This window comes from Malania oleifera, chromosome 10 (assembly GCF_029873635.1).
Source record: "Malania oleifera isolate guangnan ecotype guangnan chromosome 10, ASM2987363v1, whole genome shotgun sequence".
Taxonomy (NCBI): domain Eukaryota; kingdom Viridiplantae; phylum Streptophyta; class Magnoliopsida; order Santalales; family Ximeniaceae; genus Malania; species Malania oleifera.
Window position 1 is genome coordinate 12,176,052 of NC_080426.1, and position 22,336 is coordinate 12,198,387.

Below are 22,336 nucleotides of genomic sequence, written 5' to 3' on the forward strand. Positions count from 1 at the left end.
TTAAATCAAATATCATATCACATATCGCATCTGTAGTACGACTGGCCAGCCTAATACCCTGATCCAGACTCAGGGGGCCCAACAACCCTACACAATGGCACAGTCGACTGTCATGCCACACGCTCCAAGAGTCTGTGTGGTTGCACTAACACCACTCGCAACGGTACCGTGCTCAATATCATAACCATCCAACAGGGTTTACCACCACATACCCGCAATCATTATGCGGTATTGGCATTTCATCAATTATATTCTAGTATATCACAATTCAGTTCAAAATAAATATTCTCATCATTTTCTGTGCACATTTCATCATCTCATAATATCATATATCATATTTCACGTATTTTTCACATTTTCCCAAAATACTCATATTTGTAATTTGTACAAACTCATTTCTTATGCAAATAATCCACTCACAAATAAATACCACATTTCATTATTTTCCAATATCAATAATTCACAAAATTTCATTTTCTAGGCAAAACATTTCTACTCATATAATAATACCATATTACATTATTTTTCACTAATCACATAAGTAATTCTCATCTTAATATTTTATTAGAAATTACTCATCGTTATATTTTACACTCCAAAATACCACAATTTAAAATCACTCAAATGCCACATAGTTTATCTGATATTTATATCATAATAATTTTTAGACAAAATATCATATGCTCATTTTCATATATTAATTCAAATAATAATTCTAAAAGCACTGCTATAATTTATTCCCTTTACCTGACTTATTAAGAGTTTCGCTAGAATCCCAAAATCTCACGCCCTTGGCGCCCAAAATTAACTCCTGTAATTTACATTTTTTTCAGATTAATTAACCAATTTCCTCCAAAACAATACTTAACTAACCTTCCCTAAGCTCCATATACCCCAAATTAATGTTTAAACTATTATTTACGCCCACTTAATTTTCTAAATTTTGCCTGTAGGTCCCAAAATTACACCTGCGGCACTCACCCGGGCCCTAAATTCCAAAAATCCTATTTCAACCCAAAATGCTCAATATTTTAGCATTTTTAAATTAATGCTAATTAATTAAAAATAAGTTCCTTAATAACCCCCACACCCTAAATTTGGGATTTTGGCTCGACACCCCCACGAGAATTTCGTCCCGCTAGACTTGTAGAGAATCATCCGTAGATTCTCATGGTGGTGTCCGTTCATCAATTGGGCTTATATTTTGTAAGAAATTAAAGAAAAATGGAAAAATGGCTTACCTCAGGGAATATGCCTACGCCGCTCCTACCACCGATCCACTCTGATAGAAATGACGGCAGCGACGAATGGAGTTCAGTCGTATCTTCAGATTTTCGATCGGGCAAAAATCTGCCACGAAATCGAGGAGAGAGGGAGAGAGAATGAGAGGAGAGAGAGAGAGAGAGAGAGTTCAGTGCTGCGTTGAATAAAGAAAATAAAAGAAAAGAAAAGAAAGAAGAAGAATAAGATAATGGGGGGCAGGGGCGTCTCCTGCGCAGGATGTGTAACGCCTCGACCCCCTGAGTGGGCCCGGAGTGCTACTAATCAATTCATTTACTTAATAATACACATTCTAATATCATTTATGCAGCGGAAAACATAACTAAAATCTTTCAACAAATACAACACCAGAGTTTTCTACATCCATCTACGTTCTAACATACATCCACCTGTATTCACATAAATACATATCTCCAAAACAAAATCCCCAAATTTCAGTATGTTTCACAACCATTTATCACTCAGAAGACTTAAACGTAATACATAAAATATTTATATTCCCAAAACATCAAAATTATACCCTTTTCCTCAAAGGTGCTATAACAGCTCGAGCTCTCTAAGCTCGATCTCGTGGAAGTCCCGAAAAAGATTAGTTCATATTTGGGTGAGACACATCTCAGTAAGGGAAGAAACAATACATATTAAAACAGCGTATGACCAACATGAGATAAATAGATATCATTTTTATTTCATTTGCAAATCATCATATAACATTGAAATCATTTTCTGAACCTAAACAATCACATGCAAATATTTAACCCACGAGATTACCTAAGGATAAGGGTGATTACCCGCCCATACAAGTAGCACCCCTCTGCTATGATACTTAGGTAACCCTAAGGTCACAATTAAAACATATTAGAGCACTCACCTTACTCAATAAGCTCTCAAGTGGTAGATTAATCTCGTACCCACACAGTTCAACAATAGTTTACCGGCAAAGGCCCTAAGGATAGGGAATCCAACCCGCCTATATAAGTAGGTTCCCTCTGCCCTAGTGTGTTATGTAGCTACTGCCACATCTGAAGCTACTAGTGCACTCGCCTTACTCAGCAAGCCCTCAGGCGAAGAGTGCGCCCCGCCCAAATGTAACATGTTCTACCTACATAAATACTTCTAATATCATAATACATCATTCTTTTTATCATTATTCAATCATACACATCTGTTCACATTTCACATTTCATTTCCATTCCATTCATTTCCCTTTTCATTTCATTTTCATTTCATACTTATTTTTATTTTAATTCATAAATACTCGGCATCTTTCCAACCGTGGTTGGTTAGCTTCGGCATCTTTTCAGCCGTGATTGGTTAGTTTCGGCATCCTTTCAGCCGTGGTTGTTTCCATGATTGTATTAACACACACATGCAGCATATTTCATATATTATTTTCATGCTCATTTCATTTTCTGTATATCTTGCATCTCGTATATATAACATAATTCCATACAAAATTCTATTTTACTCATGGCACACAATTTAGCAATAAAACTCATACACTGCTTGTAAAATAAGCCAACAAATATTTAATATTTATATACTAAAAATACCTTTTATTTCTTACATAAATACTCTGAAAATATGTTTCCACTTTCATCAGTTCATTTTCACATATACATATATAATAAACAGCCCTAAACTCGAAAAAAAATATAATTAAAATGGCTGACATTTTACCCATGCTGAAAAATTACACGTACATATAACACAATTTATTTTTCATTTAATTCATAAAACTTCTAATTTAATATATATTTTTCCCCTTACCTTGTTTCTTAAACTACACCGACAGGAACTCCGAAAAAATACCTGCGGCGCACACCCGGATCCTGAATCAAAAACCCTAATTTTACTTAAATTATTCCTAAATAACATACTATTTAAAAATTTTCTAGGGTTATAATTTTTTAATTTATAATTATACCCGCAAATTTAACTAATTTGCTAAATTTCTCAAATCCCACTCTCGCTTTAGAGTAGAGCATAGAAAATCCCAATTGAAAAATTACCTACGTCAAAATGACGACGACGACGATTAGGACCACGTGGTGGTACCCGTTCGCTGATTTAACAGTAGATTTAAAGTAAAATTGAGAAAATAGGAAAAAATTACCTTTCCCCAGGAGTAGTGCCTAAGTCGTTCCCACGACCGATCTGCTCCAGTAGAAATGTCAACAGCGGAACCAGGAATCCAACGGCACCTTCTGTTTCCCGATCCGCTGCAAATTCACCGAAAAATTGAGAGAAGAAGAGAGACGGAAGATGGAGGTGAGCGTGCTGCGCAGGAGGTAGGAACAATTGCAGAGAAGGGGGGGAGGGGCGTGGATGCACTTAATTCTATCTTAAATTATTATATATATATATATATATATATATATATATATATATATACCCATTATATAATTTACTTAATTAATTCATTTAAATAACGTTTAATTAATTTATTAATTCAATTAAATAATATTCAATTAATTAACTAATTAATAATTAGTCTAATTTTATTTTATTTCATATATATTTTTATTATTTTTTTTCATACTATTTCTTTTATATGTTCATTTATTATTATTATTTTCTAATTATTTTAATCATTTTAATTTTTCGGGTCTTTACAGGATGCCTACATCCAAAATTATCCTGAAGCTTCTTTTGAAGCTTCAGGTAGGATAGTTTATATATAATAATAATAATAATAATAATAGTAATAATAATATTTAATTAATAATAATAATATGTTTTATTAATAAAAATAAAAATAAATTTTAATTATTATTTTTTTCTTTTTTTTTAATTCGATTAAATAAATAAATAAATAAATAAATTATTATTATTATTATTATTTTTTTTGGAATAACTCTACTAATCTTCTATATCCTTTTTTAGGGTTATTACAGCAGTATTGTAGTCCCTTCTATCTTCGAGTCCGATTTGTTCGCCTAACTGGATCATCTGAAAAAATGTTAAATCACTGGAATGAGACAACACTCAGTAAGACGAAATATGTTATTACTAGTGTGTGGTAGGTGAGTTTGCAAATTTGTATAATTTGATTTAGAAATACCATAAATAAACTGAGTCTGAGAAAACACATATAAATATTACAATATAGTTCATACTTATGTTGCTTAACATAAACTGATCTTCTGAATATTCTATTTATAATACTTCTAGTATTTATAGGTATGTTTATAGTTTTTGTAAATGTGAATGTATGTATAATAATAACTGAGAAAGTTTTCCTAAATGGATAATTGAAAGTCATGATTTAACCCCTCATGACAAGGTTGTGCAGCATGAAGGCGGGACCTATCATGGCTGGCTGACCAGGATAAGTCAACTGAATTCCGAAAGTCAAATCGGCCCCCTCAACTCTAACTGACGGGGAACCTGTCCACAGCATAGGCACAATCGACTGCTGATATCTACATACTATCTAAATTATGTGGCTGCACTCTGAACTGAATATAGCTACGGTACCGTGCTCTGCTCACTAATCTGAATCATTAGGGTCTGATACTATATAAGTAACTGATATTACTATAATAATAATGTTTTACCATGATTTTGAAATAACCATAACACTGTAAAACTGATATGAAAATCCGAATAACTGACTGAATATTTAATATATGTATACCTGAATAACTGTCTGAATATCTGAGTATCTGGGTGTTATGGTTCTGAAATCACGGTATTCTGAAAATGCTGAAAATATATGTTTCCATACATATACTATAAGTCATGGTATCATGGAAAATATATAAGTCATGGTATTCTGAATATTTTGTAAAATTTGTATTTGCATGTATACTGAAAATTTATCATTATATAGAGCATATATATTCCATGATATTTTCTGTCTATTATACTATAAAACATGGTATTTATAAACTGTATAAATACTGTACTAGTCTGTTCCAAGCTCATGCCACACAATTAAATAATAAGATTTTCATGCTCTGAAAACTATATTTTCTATTATACTAATATTTCATAATCTGAATAATAATAATCTGGTAAAGCATATAATTTCTACTGGTAATCATACTAAAATTTTTAGCATAACATATTTCCCTTACCTGACTATTTGAGCCCTAACTGCTATTTCCAACCTCACGCATACGACATTCATAAATTCAACATCCTGAGATAACACATGTATAATTTCCCAATCAAACAACTGAATTAACTTGGATAATTATCACATACATATTCCCCAAATCCATACGCACAATTTCTAGACTATAACCATGTTATCATTTTACCTAGGTCCCAAAAATATCACCCACTAACATCCTCAACCCTTGTCTGCAGGGTCCCAAAACACCATATTCTTGAAAATATAATACCTTGATTTTACTTCACAAAACTCCAGTATATTCTCATATAATACAAAATCTAGACTCAAATGAACTTGGTATTACTGAAAATACTCAAATACTCTGGTTTTGGGATGGTTCCCAAGTTGGCCTAACCAACAAATTACCCCAGAAAGATTTATGGAGAATTGTAGTGACCCGAAGAATAATAGCATTTTAAATATTAGAGGGAGAGAAAATAGAAACAGAAACAAAAGGAGGCCGTAGACTTCGTCGACGACATTGCATTTTGAAGATAATGTTAAATAATCATAAATTCAGGAAATTGCCCAGCTTCGTCGACGAACATAGGGTCTCGTCGACGAAGGTCTTCAGAATTTCGTCGACGAAAACAGGGCTTCGTCGACGAAGGTCTTCAAAATTTCGTCGACGAACACAGGGCTTCGTCGACGAGAAAATACCAAAAGATGGCTTGGGCTGCTCTGAATTTTGTCGACGAACACAGGGTCTCGTCGACGAATTTTGTGAAGGGCTCGTCGACGAGGTGACGTGTCTCGTCGACAAAATTGACCCTATAAATAGTGGAAACCTGGGCTTTTATCACACTTCTCTCGCCGCTCTCTCTCTCTCCTACAACTCTCTCTCCTTTCTCTTTTCGATTCTGACCCCACTAGTCGTCGGATCGACGATCCGAAGCTACCACGACACTCCTAGAGAAGTTCTCTGCGAAGCTACCGGAGCGATTCGTTAGGAAAACAGAGTTGGAATTCATCCCAAATTTAGGGTAAGGTCTTTTATCCAGTTTTTGACTTCCTGACAGTTATAGGAAATGATATAAACGGAAAAATACTGATGTTATATTCTGGCATATGTTGGTTTCAGGGTGTTTTGTAGAAGGCCCTACGGGTGTTAGGCTTGTATTCCCTGAGGGCTTTTCAAAGTTAAGGTAAGGGAAATATGCTATGTTAGGAAATTTCTAAATATTATACAATTTATTTATTTATGAAAATTATGTATTTTAGTATGGTGTGGCTTGTGATTATGTATATGGTACGGGGATATGTTTTACGAATTTAGTTTCCTGATTTTATGAATTTTAGTATTATGGTTATACGAACTTCAGTATCATGATCTTACGGATTTCAGTACCATGATTTTACGATATTTCAGTACCATGATTTTATGAATCTTAGTACCATGATTATACGAATTCCAGTATTACGAATATGCAGTTCCATGTTATGATTATTCAGATTTCAGTACGTTAGGCAGCATGATGGTTATTTCAGTACTTCAGAATCATGGTAAATCAGTTAGTTATGTAAAGAAATATATTATATAATATCAGATCCTATTGGATTTGCAGCTACAGAGCACGGTATCATTGCTACAGATACTATGTTACTTTACGAGTGCAACCACCTATTCAGATATACGTGGTACAGTCGACCACTTAGGCCCTTGAAGAGGTTAGACTCCCTATCCAGATATGGGTTGAGGTGGGCAGGTCGACTGACGGAGTTCAGTGATTTATTCCTAATTAGCCAGGTAGGGTAAATCCAGCCTACGGGCTGCACAATCTTGTCATGATGGGGCATGTCATGACACAGATAGCCACAGGGAACAGTTTCAGTTATTATTACATACGTATGGATTTAAGGGTTCGGGGACCCTACTTATGTACACTCGAAGTATTTTGAGTTATAACTTATAATACTGTTATGTTAAACAACATGGAAAGGGGATGCATTTTCTTACTTACATTGTATTTAACATATCCAGTTATACATGTTTATATGAAATCAGATTTAGCATAATATTGTTAGTTCATTTGCCACACACTAGTAATAACATATTTCTTCTTACTGAGCGTTGGATTATACCAGTGTTGAAATATTTTTCAGGTGATCCAGGTAGGCGAGTAGATCAGGCTCGCAAATAGAGGGGCGTCTGTAGTGCCCTGTCAGAGAGTGAGTATCATTTTTAGGAGCGATTTTGTATATCCCAGTATAGTTAAGGGAATTTTTGAAAAATAGTTATATGTGTATATTTTGGGAGACACAGTAGTACTCTGGTATTGGCTTTGTATTGTATATAATGGTTATGTTTGTATGATTTTCGCTTTCTGCTGCTTAGGTTAATACTATGGTATCAGAGTATGTTATTTGCTATATTATGGAAAAAAAAAAAATCAGTTAATAAAGCAGGTAGTTACAAGAATTCTCCCAAGAGAAGGCTTCGGATCGTTGAATCGGCGAAAAACGAGGCCGAAATCATAAAGAGAAGGAGGGAGCACCGACTTTTAGAGAGAGGGAATGATTTTGGATGAAATTCTGAGCTAAAAACCTGAGTTTGAGCTACTCATATCCTTGGCTTCGTCGACGAGGCCAAGAAGGGAGTTGGTCGACGAACTAATAACCTTTGTCGACGAATTTCAAGTCCTGAAATAACCTTCTTGGTAATTCCTTATCGACAAGACACATGTCCCCGTCGACGGTCCCAATAAGTCGCTATGCGTTCGTCGACAAAATCCTGTTGTGTCCCCTTAAAAATTTCATTTTTCTTTCATTTCCTTTATTATTTAATTACTATAATTCACTGGGTCTCTACAATATATATTATTTATATTTTATATATATATTAAAAATTTGTATTTTATATTTATTAAAATATTAAATCGATTAACTGATTTAACCGAAATTTGGTTTGGTTGGTTTTGAGTTTGGTTAAATATGAAATTTAAGTCGGTTAGGTTAATGAGATTTTTAACCAAAATTTTTCGACTAATTCGGTTAATTAACCGAATTAATTGATGCTCACCTCTACTACTAAGTGATATCATAGTTGATAATTTGTAACTCTAAGTGAGTGCAAAGCTAACAATTGGAAGATCAAGTGTGTAATCAAGGCCAACAATGATCATCAATGTTGGAATTAGACTTGTCTCCCACAATGGAGATGAATTCCACTAAAGGAAAAGAGTTCAAGTTTGTGACATGTGTTCCTAATGCAAGACATGTGAAAGAACAATGGTGATGAATAGACTTTTATAGTTTTATGCTATTTTCACCCATTGTTGAGTAATGACTCCTAGTTGGTGCATTATGCTAAGTGATAAATGAACGATTTATATTGGAAGGAAAGTGGTTGGAACTCATAAATGAGAGAATAAAATTGTTGAAAATTTTATCAAAATAAAGCTAAAAATGGATGCTTATATACATGATGTAAGGATGAGGATTCCATGTATAGTAACCCAGAAAAAAAAATAAAAAATAAAAAAAATATATATATATATATATATACATATATATATATAATATTAGTAACTAATTAATTAAATACTATTGAATTGGTTGAATTAAATATATATATATATATATATATGATTGCATTAAATGCAATTTGATGGATTGGATTTCAAATTAAAATCCGATTGCTTTTCAATTTCGATTTAATTCATCCCCTCCCAATGCATGCCCTCTCTATCTCTCGTGCCTCTCTCCGCTTTTTCTTCTCACGCTCTCCCACTCTCTCTCTAGATTTCTCTTTCATCCATAAGCCAAATCTAGTTGAGTAGATTTTTGAACTGGACTTTTCAGACACCACTTTAAGGTTAGGATAAGATTTAAGGAATTAATAAAATTTGATATTTTTGAGAGTTTAATCATTTAAGAAAGGTGAATGTGTTTTACCAAAACAAAAAAAAAAAAACAATTTAAAGATAATGCCACCTTTTAGGTTACCATTTTCAATCATGCGTTTGTTGGTATTAAATTGATTTTTTCAGATTAGTTCACATCAGGTTGGTCTGAACATGCGTAACATTACCATCACTACAAAATTTCTCAGAAAAAAAAATGTTGTGGTAATTTTATCAGACAGTCAAAACGACATCGTTTTAAAATTAGCGTCTCTGCGACTCGGCCGCTGCTAGAAGTCAGTTAAAGAAGTCGCCGGTAAAAATAAAAATGACGACGTTTATATACGGAGATTCTGACATTATCCCAACAGCAGTCGGCGATGAGATAAGCCCACAGACTCCCACTCTCATTCAAACCTTCAAATCTCCATCTTCTTCCTCCCCTCACTCCCAGACACCATGGAAGCCTCCCTCTTCGTTACCCCCTCCTCCAAACCCCCTTCATCCCAAACCCAAACCCTAACCCTAACCTGCTTCCCCAACCCCATCCACAATCACACCCCCATAGCCAGACCCTTTAAATCCTCAATCCGAGCCGCCATTAGCCGCACCAAGAAGGAGCAAACTGTAGAAGCCGTTAAGACCCAGCTCGAAAACTGCTACCTCGTCGCTGGCTTCAAGTACACCGGCTTCACCGTCAAGCAATTCCAGGAACTGCGATCTTCGCTGCCGGAATCGGTGAAGCTCCTCGTCGCGAAGAACACGCTCGTCGGAAAGGCCGTGGAGGGGACCCCCTGGGAGGCGCTGGAGCCCTGCCTGAAGGGCATGAACGCGTGGCTGTTCGTGCATACCGAGGAGATTCCTACGGCGATCAAGCCGTACAGGACTTTCCAGAAGGAGAAGAAGTTGGAGGATAACGATTTCACAGGAGGTGTCTTCGAGGGCAAGTTTTACGCGCCTGAGGAGTTCAAGGCGCTCGAGACGATGCCGACCCGCGCGGAGCTTTACGCAAAGCTCTTGGGGTCGTTGAAGAGCCCTGCTTCTGCTCTGGTGGGGACAATTCAGGCGCCGGCGAGGGATTTGGTTTTGGTCTTGAAGGCTTATGTGAAGAAGTTGGAAGAAGGTGACGGATAGATGGAGCTTCTCTTTTTTTTCCCGGAAGTTGTAAGTGTATTGAATTTTTTGTAACCGAGTTTGTGCTTTTAGTAATTTTTGAGCTTGACGGTTCGCGTGGAGCTTGTAGCATTCTGTAAAATTTTGTTCACTTCTAATATTGAAATCCAAATGCAAGTTCGTTCACAGTATATCATGTTTCTAATCTGTAATGCGATCATCTTTGTTCTTAGTTTCTGAATGTATGTTGATTTATGTAATCAAACGATTAGTAACTTTCACAGCGTTGCGTTTATCCTTCAAACTAAAAGGGAACAAGTGGGTAGTCGCTGGGTTTTCTGGAATCTAGGCTAAATATTTTGAAAAATGGAGAGAGAGAGAGAGAGAGATAAGGTTGAAATATTGTGACATTAGATATACCTTGGTGGAGTGGGGACAAGTTAGTTTGTGTCTCAAAGAGCACATCCTAAATATGGTTTGTCATCATGTGATCATGTTCTTCAATCAACTATTTCCACACCGTTCCTGTGTGGTTACTGGTTATCTTTGATATGAACTTTTCAATTGCAAGGAGATGCCTGGAGTGTGTGTGGCGATTGCTTTTCCCATAAGGACACTGCAGGACCAATTCCATTTTTCTTCTCTCTGTACTTGTCAATTTTCTGTTCCAATGTTCCAACTTATTCATGTGTTCAATATTGGATTGATGCAAGTTGAATGGGGAAGGAACGTTTTATCAGTTGTGGTTGCTGCTTTTTTGGGTTTCTGAAAATGGACTTTGGTCTATGTCAAGGGCAATGTATTGTCTTGTTGAAGTAATGCAATGGAGGCTCTGATATTGTAAATAATAACTTGTGGATTATCATGATTCATGAAGGTGCATTTTGGCGAAAATATATGTGACAACTATTTTTATATCCTTTGCTCAATGACTGGGTTGAGGCTACCACACACAAGAGCGGTTAACCGTGGTTCATAGATTGTAAGATGGGAATGAAATAGTTATAGTATTTGGATATAATAGTTAAAGAAAACAACAGTGCCAGCCATTTTAAACACATAACAGTGTATAAGTTCATGTATTTCAATCAACATGGAATGGTACAATGTCACGGTTCCACATTAGATGTGTGTTAGAGAGATCTTGGTCTTATAAGGATGGATCGAGTTCTAACTATGTGAAACGCCTTCATAAGACAAAAATCGTGAGACTAATGGATCTAAGCAGACAATACCCCACTGAAGTTGAGCTCAAACCATTACATTTGGTGTTTAGAGCCACCCTAGGGGTATTGTCATGTGGGTGGATCCTGCATAGAGGTATAGGTTCCATATAAAGGTTTGCGCCACTTTGATGAGGGCGTCAAAGATCAAACAGGAGAATCTTTCATGATCCCATATCGGACATGTATTAGGAAGATCTTGGGCTTCTAAGAAAGATTTAGGCTCCAACTATGTGACGCGCCTTTAATTTTCAAATTTCTTTCTAGGGAATAAAGATGATAGATGCTGGTGATGTTGGCTCATCCTCTTTGTGACAACAACACGACATATGCATTTGGATTGGATTGGACTTGGTTTTGGGTGTTTGAAGGAGGATATTTTTTTTTTTTTGGGAGTGGGAGGGGTTTAGACACCTACTGCTGTGATCTTGTCATTGGAGGGCATAGCTCATTGTCGCTGGCCATAACTAGGAGCTGGAGTTGCTGTGTTGACATCGCCGGAGTTGCTGTGATGTCGAGTTGCAGGCTATAGTCAGGAGGCAGATTAGGTCAGCGGGAGAGGGTGGTTGGCTATGATGAAAGGGCAAGGGGAATGCGTAATGGTAAGGGCAAGGTATTTTATAAAATTTGAAATTTGAGAATCAATTCCATGGAATAAAGAGCCGTTCCTGTCCATTTGAACTGGAATCACAATTCCTTCAGTTGCAGGGACCGTGATTCTGTATGGAATTGCATTCCTACTATTTTAAACCAAATGTAGGAATGGAAATCAGAGGCTGCATTTTGATTCCATTCCTGTCTTAATTCTGTCATCCCAACGCCATCTTCTATGATCATTTACCTTTAAGTAACGTCATTTTTAATTTTAAAATATTATATTCTTACGCCATGGCTGTTACATCACGTTTCATAATTGGTTTGTAAAACTTTTTGCAAACCAAACAGAAGGTTTGGTGGCTTTTAAAGTCAAAATCTTGTGACAGATGTTGGGTAAAAAGTGCTGCTATTCTCAATTTATAAATTATGAGTCAGAATGTTTATGAAAACCAAATTTGTTCTTTCTCCTGGTGGATTTGGATTAGACTCTTTGGTTTTATTGGGGAAAGTTGGGTTTGTTCAGTTGGTGAAGGATACGTTGGCTATTTTTGTTCAGAGTTTGGAAGGAGAAAGGACAGATCAGCCCTTTGGATATGTGGGTGGTATGATGTTTGAAGGGTGTTTCGATGGAAAGAAACACTTGTGTCTTTAATGGGACGAAGTCTCCTTGGTCTAATATTTTGCTTCATTATGGGCTGTACATTGCTGCGGCTGTTTCAAGGGAATGCCTTTTGAGGATGTTCAGTGTGATTGGTTTACCGTTTTGTTTTTATTTATTTATTTATTTTTGCCTTGAAGTGTGACTGATAAAGCTGATAGATGTTGGTGATGGTGGCTCATCCCTCCTTATGACAGCAACACGGCATATGCATTTGGATTGGATTGGATTGGATTTGGTTTTGGGTGTTTAGTGGATGTTTTTTTTTTATTTTTTTCGAGGGGGATGGGGTGTGCGGGTTAGACACCTGCTGGTGTGATCTTATCGTCGGAGGGCATAGCTTGTCGTTGCAGGTCAACTAGGAGCTTGAGCTGCTGCCATGTCGACGTTGCTGTGATGTTGAGTTGCAGGCCATAGTTCAGGAGGGAGATTAGATCAGCAGGACAGGGTTGTTGACTATGATGAATGGGTAAGGGGAATGCGTAATGGTAAGGGCAAGGGTATTTTAGAAAACTTGAAATGAGAATCAATTCCGTGGAATAAAAGCCATTCCTCTCCATTTGAACAGGAATCACGATTCCGTTCGCAAGAACCGTGATGCCATATGAAATTTCATTCCTACTATTTGAAACCAAATGTAGGAATGGCAATCAGAGGCTGCATTTTGGTTCCACTCCTGTCCTAAAGATGCCAACTGAATGCCACCTTATATGGTCATTTACCTTAAAGTAACTTCATCTTTTAATTTTAAAATACTATATGCTTACACTGTGGCTGGCTGTTAGATTACATCATGTTTCATAATTGGTTTGTAAATATTTTTGCAAACCAAACATGAGGTTAGGTGGCTGTTAATGGAACAAAGTCAAATCCTTGTGACAGATGTTGGGTAAAAAGTGCTGCTATTCTCAATTTATAAATCATGAGTCATGATGTTTGGGAAAACCAAATTTGTTCTTTCTCCTGGTGGGTTTGGATTAGACTCTTTGGTTTTATCGGGAAAGTTGGGTTTGTTCAGTTAGTGGCGGATATGTTGGCTATTTTTGTTCAGATTTTGGAAGGAGCAAGGACAGATCAGCCCTTTGGATATGTGGGTTGTATGATGTTTGGATGGAAAGAAACACTTGTGTCGTTAAAGGGAAGAAGTCTTCTTGATTTAATATTTTGCTTCATCATGGGCTGTACATTGCTGTGGCTGCTTCAAGAGAATGTCTGTTGAGGATGTTCAGTGTGATTGGTTTACTGTTCTGTATTAATTTTTTTTTTTTGGTTTTTCTAATTTTGCTCTTTTGTTCTAGGAGGATTTTCTTATTCTCCGGTCTTGTGTATCAAAAAAGGGAAATGAAAATCAAATGTTGTAGTAGTGTTTATTAGGTGATGTAATCATTTGGAATTTGTCTTTGCTTGTAGCCGTTTAACAACCCAATTGAGTATTCGCTGACCTGATACAGTACCTTAACTACTTGACTTTTGGATGCCTAGGCAGAAAAAAGTTTCAAACCCCTTTGTTCTATACTAAGAAGTATGTGCTGTAACCATGTTGGGGTCAGAACAAATGCATTTTATGAATTGTTGAATATGTTTTGAATTTTTTCTTTCGCTCACCGATATGAGGCCCTTTCAAAAGGGACGGAGCCAAAGAGAGAGAAACCTTTGGCTAACCCAATGATCCGTTTTATATATGCAGGATACGTTTGTTATGGTTACAGGGTTTGAACTATTTTTCCTCTTCATTTGCGCGAGGTTGGATGTGCCTATCAGTTTTCCTTCACATCCATTTGATTCCTAGTGAAAATTCTCTCATTGTTTGCCAAATTGTAGGCTATTAAGAAGGCTGAACCAAATAAATTTTGGTGAAGAAAATAAAAAATATACCAAATTTAAAAACAAAAACCTGATTTTATGCATGATTAATATTTAGTTTTTTCTAATTTTTAGTTATATTTAAATAGAAAAAATGAGTTTCTTCTTTGTTTTCCTTTCCTTTTCTCTTGTAAAATCTTTCATTCAAACAGACCCTTAAGAAATCTATATATTTTTTATGTTTGATTATCAAGAAAAGTAAAAAATAAAAATAAAAATATCTCAATGAATAAAATTTTAAATTTTAAATTATATTATAATAAATTTTCATTTGTAGTAGTGTTTGGCATACAGAGAAAATACAATGAAAAATGAGTTTGTTTTTCTTTTATTTATTTATTTCTATTTTTTGAAATAAAATTTTTGATCTAAACAAGTACTAAGGGCTAGTTTGGATCAAGAATTTTATTTGGGGAAAGGAAAAGGAAAAGAAAACAAGAAGGAAATTTATTTTTATTATATTTTCTTTTTTATATCAAATACCATTACAAATAAAAAAAAATTATATTAATATGATTAAAAATTAAGAAAAATTAAATATTAAGAATGACTGATTGATTTGGTATTTTTTAATTCTTTCTTATTTTTTGTTGATAACCAAATATGATAAAAAAAAATATTCTATTTTTATTTTTCTTTCCTTTTCGGTTGTATTTATTGAGTTCCAAAATAAGAAAAATAGAATAAAATGGCTCAACAAAAAATAGAGCAGGAAGTGAGCCATTGGCCTCAAGGTCTTGTTCCGTACTTGTTAACATTAAGTTCCAACCTTTCTGTGTTTTTTTTTTTTCAAAAAAATAGCTCATATTCTTTTCAGTTAAGTGGTTTTGTTCTGCACAGGGCCTTACTGTGCCTGGCGAATATCCTGCACAATTTCTGGCTAATTTTTTTAGTTTCCCAGTATTCAGCGAATTATTGGTGAATGAATCTCAATTGTGACCTCCAATTTTCTAGCGTTTCACTTTTTTATGGCTAAACACTGAAGATTCAATCAGCTTTGCAATCTATTTCAAGAGGAAAGAAGAAGAAAAAAACTAATTTATACTTGCATTCTTTGATTTAGAGAGGAAAGAGCAAAATTAATTCTCCTTTACAGCAATATTTTCAGTTTATCTTTTGCCCTTTCTCGAGGGCTATTCTTTTTTCACCTTTTCTTCTTGTGGGATGGAGAAAAAGAAAAAACCTTTCTTTTTCTCTTACTCTCCATTTCTCTCTAAACCATTCTGCCGACAAAAGGTGCCCACAATTTCTTAATGCTGTATGCCATTCATCTTGCAATACCAAACTAATACCTGCTGCGAGGGGAAAACATCACCAACCAGTTCTGTCGGTTTGCAGCAAAGAACAAATATTAAAAATGTAAATGCATGAGCTAGAAAGTCAAGTAGCAGGGAATGAGGATGTCATTTTTTCTTTTTCAAATGAATTATCTGTCTACTGGCTTTTCAACAAATAAAAAATGAATAGGAGGAACCGTGTGTGAAAATTTTTAACTTGGACTGATGGCATTTATATTCCTATAAGTTTGGACCAATGATAATGATGACAGGAAACATATATTTCGTCATCTATCAAGCGCTGGTTTTTTTACCCCTTCTTCTTCTCCTCCTTCCGAGAGTGAGAGAGAGTAAAATAAAAAATGGCACATGAAATTTGCACTTTCTCATTCATGGGATAAACTCACATTTCCACTTCAGCACTATAGGACAGACCCACACCAGCACAGAATCATTCAAGATACCAAAAAACAATTGGAGTTACTGTGCTAGCCAACATCATTCTTGAGATTGGTTTGCGTGTGATCAAGAGTCCTAGAATATAATGGTATACCATCCTACAGGTGCTTTGAGAGGATGGACTCCACAACACCTTGAGCTATTGGATGATACCCGTCTCGAGCCTCTGCAAACACCCTTTTGGCAAATATCTTCTCTTCTTCCCTCCCAGTGCCTTGTACGAGTCCAGTATAGAGCGGACGAAGGTACTTCATCCTCCCAACTTCCTTTAAAGTTTTCTCCACCTCGCTGTAGTAATCCCTGCACCTAGATGAAATGGCCAGTTGGAGAAATGCCACCTTAACCTCATAATCCTTAAATTCTGCAAGCCTGTAGCGAGCGTCCAATGCTAGTATCTATGAAAAATAACAAAATTACTGTTAGGTCACCAGCTCTATTAAACAACCTTTCACCAACTGTATTGGGACCAGTATCTTGCACAAAAAATCAATTAGTTCATCAAAGAACATCAAAACAAAATGATCTCTAGAGGCTATATAAGACTACTTCGAATGAACTTTCTTTTGAAAAATATTCCAGGGGTTGGTCGGACTCAGGTCCTTGCACGGAGTGGGAAATTATCTAGGCAAATCAATACAGAATCTAGACAATGTGCAAGTCATTGCCATTGATTCGAAACCATCTCAACTGTCAATCAAATCCAATATTAATTGGTCAAAAGCATCGTTGAAGCAGTTCAAAATAAAAGAACACTGATCAATAAATTAGGGGAAAAAATGTTAATCAGCAGGTAGGATATGGACAAACTCACATCAAACAAACAGAAGATTAAATGTTTCTGGTACTAGTTCGAGATCCCCCAAGCATCCAAAAGATGGCATGGAAGCAGATTCTTAGAAAATTAAAAAATATTTATATAAAAGAAAATATCTGGGAATACATCCCCAGCTCCAAGGAGTACATTGAAAATAACAAGTAGAAAACAATATCTAATTTAGTCATCAATGAAAAGAAGCACAAAATTTTGCCATGGTAGCAAAAAATTACAAGTGTCTAACATCTTGTAAGATATTTAAAGAAACAAAAAAAGCAGCTCGAAGAAAAGCTTGAAGAAACACTACCTGCGAGGCTTCAACAGCTTTCGGCAGGTTCTCCAAGTAGAGCTCCCATTCCTGTCCTTGCCAATCAGCAACTTCATCCTCCCGTGGCATCCTCCCTACCTTGAACTCATTTGCCAGTGACACAATCTTAGTATAGATGTTTGAAACTGGTTCACATGCATCTGGAGGTACCCCAGTACCCTCAGTCCATAACTCTAAATCAATCTCTTTCTCAATGCCAGGAATATTGGCTTTCAGGAAATCGAGAAATGTGTCGGTATCAATGGACTGAAACTTGAAGGTGGCAATATATTTCTTGAGGAATTCATCAAATGCAGGCCTTCCAACCTGAGCAATCAAAAATGCAAACACAACCAAATCAGTTTCTCATCCACTAATCGATTTACCAATGATCCGACGTAGTACCTGACGTTCAATGCGCCAAAGGAACTGAAAACCTTTCTCATATGGAACTTTGGAATATACATCGTCAGGGTCCACTCCTTCCTGCTTGGTTTTGAGCTTCGTGAACTCCATGTTGTCCTTAAATCTTTCCATTTCCTCATTCAAACCCCTCCAACCAATTCCAATATTCAGTACAGCTCTTTCCTCCCCTTGCACAGCCTCCACAATTCTCATTTCTGCATACGTAGTGAAACCCTGAAATGAACCATATATTGTTCAACTCGCAAACAGAAGATAATTAAAAAATTAGACAGAAAAGCCTAGAAATCTTTCCGGATATATTTTTTGCCATTTCCTCCCTCAATTGTTTCAAAAGTGACCAATAGACATGTCTCAAGCATGTAATGACAGAGAGAGCCGTGTTAAGCTAAATATATATATATATATATACACATATATATATATATATATATATTTTTTTTTTTCAGATAAAAAAATTAAGTAAGAGAGTCGAATGTACAAGGAGTGAAGGAGGATAAGAAATCCACGGGAAAAAAAAGGGAATTTTGCATTAAAAGAAAATAGCAGAAAGAAAGCAAATACTAGAAATGTTTTGAAGATGTATACTGATGAAGCAACAAAACAAGCATGAAATCTTCAATAGCATTCTCTAATCCATGCTAAAGATTTTCTTTTTTCACAAAATGATTATCAAAATTTCATCCACCGGTCATGAACATATTATAAAGAACAAATACAATACAGATTGTTGAAAGATGAAAATGCTGAAAATTATAATAATAAATAATTATATACCTCATTCAACCAAAAATGTTCGTTTGTCGTGTTCGTAATCAAATTCCCAGTCCAGCTATGAGCAAGCTCATGAGCCACAACCTGAGCACCACTAGAATCGCCTTTTATCACCGTCGGCGTCAAGAACACCATCCTCGGATTCTCCATCCCGCCGTAAGGAAAGCTTGGCGGTAGCACAAGCAAATCAAACCTCTCCCACTCGTACGGCCCAAACAGCCTCTCCCCTTGCCTGATCATATCCTCCGTCCCCGCGAACTCCCTCGCCGCTGCGTCCAACACCGCCGGCGCCGATTCCGCATATGCCCTTGTCCTCGGCCCCACCTCCCTAAACCCTATCTCCCCGACTGCGAACGCGAACAAGTACGGTGGGATCGGCTGCTCCATCACGAACTCCTCCACCGCCCTTCCCTCGGCGCACCACACCGAGTCGTCGCATGCCATGTTGGCGTCTCCCGGCGCCGGCGGCCGCCGCTCGACGCGGCGGGCGGACATCACGGCGGACAGCTGGTGGGGGACGTTGAGCTTCGCCGCGTAGCATATACGTGCCGCCGGCGTGTCCTGGCAGGGGAAGATAGAGCGCGCGTGAATAGGCTGGCACTGGGTGTACACAAAGGGGTGCGTTTTGTTGAAGGTTTGGGGCGGCGAGAGCCATTGGAGGGCCGAGGAAGAGGGGGTAGTGGTGAAGACGAGGAGGAGAGAGGAGTGGTTGGAGAGAGAAACGGTGAGTTGGTGGCCTTTGATTGGGTGTGGTGATGAGGAGAGAGAATATGGGATGGGAGTATGAGATTGGGGGTCGACGACGGCGGAGATGGAGAGGGAGCGGGCGTCGAGGAAGAGAGGGCCGGAATGAGGGCGGGGTAGAGAGAGGAGGGCGGAGGCGTGAATGGTGGAGGAAGGGAAATCGAAGTAGAGAGAGAGAGAGACGTGGGTGGCGAGGGGATGGGAGGAGTCGGTAAAGGAGTGGGGATCTAGAGGTGCCATTGAAGCTTGCGACGGTAGTGGCGGAAGTTCTAGGCTAGGGTTTTGAAGTTCCAGTGAGGCACTGTAGCTGAAGAATCAGGGGGAGGGGAGGAGAGTGGAGGAGGTGGAGGTGGAATCCGTTGGCAATCGAATTTTAGAATGGCGAAAGCATCTGGCACTCCCGCTTCATGCAAAATGTAGATCTCGGAGCTCAATTTCTCAGGAAAATTTTAATGAGGATTTTAGAAAATAAGGAATAAAAGACCAAAAGAAAAGCCACGTGGATTTGTGTGTCAAAGTAAGATTATAAGTTTTGTTCAATTTTTTTTTTGAATGTTTTATGGTCCACGTAACTGATTTTGTTCAATTTTTAGGTGAGTTGTGTCACCATTAACAATTTATGCAAGACTATAAGTTTTATTTAATTTTTATAATATGATAATCAAGACATATGGTGATTAGAGTTTTTGGATTATAAAAAAAACATAAAAAAAATGGTAGGAATGTTATCACTTATATGCATCACAAATGAAAAATAAAATTAAAATTGTTGAAAATATTAATAGAGTGCCTACCTTTTAATTTTCTTCTTTTGAACCTATTCAAATCAGATTTCTTAGGATTCTTTTAAATCTCTTGAGGGGTAAGTCTATTTGCTCTTTAAATTGAAACAAATTTCTTGTGTTTGAAGAATGTAAAGCACCTCAAAAATTAAAACTTTTCCTTTACTAAAGTGTTTGCTAATATTATTCCCACTTGGATGAGATTAAAAGAAATGCACAAGTTAAGAATTGATGCTGATATATATATATAATTTTTTTTCCTATATCTAAAGGGGGGAAAGCAAAAAATGTTAATCATTTGTTTTTCAAATGCTCCTTTTCTAGTGAGTGTGGTTTGTTTCACCAATATGGTCTAGACTTGCTTCATTTCAAACCTGCTGGAAGTGTTTTCATTCTTTTGAATCCTTTTTCATGTGTAAAGATAATATTTCGTCTTTTGCTATAGTTTGCAACTTTCACCTGGTGCATTTGGAGAGTTAGAAATTCTGTAGCTTTTAAGCTTGTGTGGCATCCAAATCTAGTCATTGAGGATATTTGTTATTTTTTGAAGCAATCTAACGTGATCAACTCCTCTTCCCCCCAATTTCAATTAGGCCAGAAAGCAACCTCTTTTGTTCGCCTTCAACGAGTTGTGTTCAACCAACAAGTTTGATTGGTTTATTTCTTATGATGCTACCTGGTCCTTACCATCGTCCACTGCAGCTAGGAGCAACCCTAACCATATTGGTTCCATCAAGGCCTTTTAAGTTTCACACAAATTCACCTTTTTTGACAGATGATTTTGTAATCAGGGATGCTCTTTTGATTGTCTAGGAGAGTAATATTTCCTCTGTTCTCCTTTGTTTTGATGAAAAACAAATCATCTATGCTACACATCACCATTAGGAATTAATTAAATGAAACAGTGTGAATCCCACTTACCTGTCTGTCAATCTGTCATGTGGCCCGTGCCTTTGGCATCTTTATAAATTTGAACTATGAAAACTTCTCCACTTAATAAATTTGCAGGGCACAAATACAGGCACTTGCTCACGCATTCTTTGCAGGGGTGGAGTGGCCATCTAAAGCCTTTGCTCACACAAACAAGCACAAACACAAGAAAGACAACTTCTTCGCTCAGTTTGCGGCTAGAGGGTGGAAGAGCATTTCAGCCTATTGCTTAGGGTTCGTTCATCAAAAAAAGGAAAACAAAGACAAAATGGAAAAGGAAAAGGAAAGGAAATTAAACTAGATTCCAATTGATTAATTTAATTTCACAAATTTGCCAACAGTTTTCTACTTCAAATTTCCCTGTCCCATGTCCGCCTTCAATTTTCTGCTTATAGTTTCCTTCATGTAACCAAAGTATTAAAAATTGAAGAAACTAACAGCCCTCCTTTCTCAAAATATAATCAACTGCTTCTTCAACAGTATCAACAACCTGCATTACCAAGCAATGGGATGAGTTTAATTGGTGTTTAATAAAAATTCCATCTTAAGGTTATTCTTCAACTTCAAGCTAGATTCGAACGGGGCAAATGCATGAACAATACATCAAGTTTTCAATTACAAATTAAATACGTTGACTTTTTGAGTCCGATTCCTATTTTGATGTTGACAAAGTCCTAGTTTCTCATGTGTGTGCCTAGTACTTGGATAGGCTTATATTCCAGTTCACACGTAAGGAAAAGGAGAATGGAAGCCATAAGGTACTTAAAGACTACTTCATTTTGGCATATTCCATTGAAAACTGAAGAGCAAAGAAGAAAGAAGACATGTTATTTATTTGCAATTGCATTTAATTTAGAATTGGTCTGTAATAATGCATATCATGCATGATGGGAATGAATGCTCAAAGACCATAGACTGATCGTAGGATTCAAAACCCTTCAAATTAAAATGTCATAACTTATTCACACAGGGTTGAAAAGGTTTAAGGACAAAACAGGGCAAAATCTTTAATTCTAAAAAGCCCCGGTCGACCAACCCTTGAGTGTTCAAAACACTTCAGTCAACCGGCCATTATTTGAGCAATATTATATTGTCTCAGTCGACCAGCCCACTTTATACATGATTA

General features: G+C 36.6%; 3 protein-coding genes across 10 annotated transcripts in view; 1 reads left to right on the forward strand and 2 right to left on the reverse strand.

Annotated features, from left to right (window-relative positions):
* Positions 1 to 9,598: 9,598 nt before the first annotated feature.
* Positions 9,599 to 10,550, forward strand: LOC131167081 (large ribosomal subunit protein uL10c). The gene has a single exon (XM_058125867.1). The coding sequence runs from the start codon at positions 9,706 to 9,708 to the stop codon at positions 10,378 to 10,380; it is 675 nt and encodes a 224-aa protein (XP_057981850.1). The 5' UTR covers positions 9,599 to 9,705; the 3' UTR covers positions 10,381 to 10,550.
* Positions 10,551 to 16,340: 5,790 nt separating this feature from the next.
* On the reverse strand, positions 16,341 to 20,211 carry LOC131167082 (leucine aminopeptidase). The gene is made up of 4 exons (XM_058125868.1): positions 18,758 to 20,211; positions 17,963 to 18,196; positions 17,558 to 17,884; positions 16,341 to 16,831 (listed from the first exon to the last, which is right to left on the reverse strand). Exons 1-4 carry the CDS (start codon positions 19,736 to 19,738, stop codon positions 16,535 to 16,537), a joined length of 1,839 nt encoding a protein of 612 aa, XP_057981851.1. The 5' UTR covers positions 19,739 to 20,211; the 3' UTR covers positions 16,341 to 16,534.
* Positions 20,212 to 21,249: 1,038 nt separating this feature from the next.
* Positions 21,250 to 22,336, reverse strand: part of LOC131167083 (uncharacterized protein YKR070W-like) — a 33,788-nt gene continuing 32,701 nt past the window's right edge. For all 8 annotated transcript variants that reach the window (XM_058125874.1, XM_058125870.1, XM_058125875.1 and 5 more), the window contains one exon: positions 21,250 to 21,700. In XM_058125874.1, the coding sequence (XP_057981857.1) occupies positions 21,661 to 21,700 (40 nt within the window). In that variant the 3' untranslated portion in view covers positions 21,250 to 21,660. The remainder of the gene's footprint in view (positions 21,701 to 22,336) is intronic.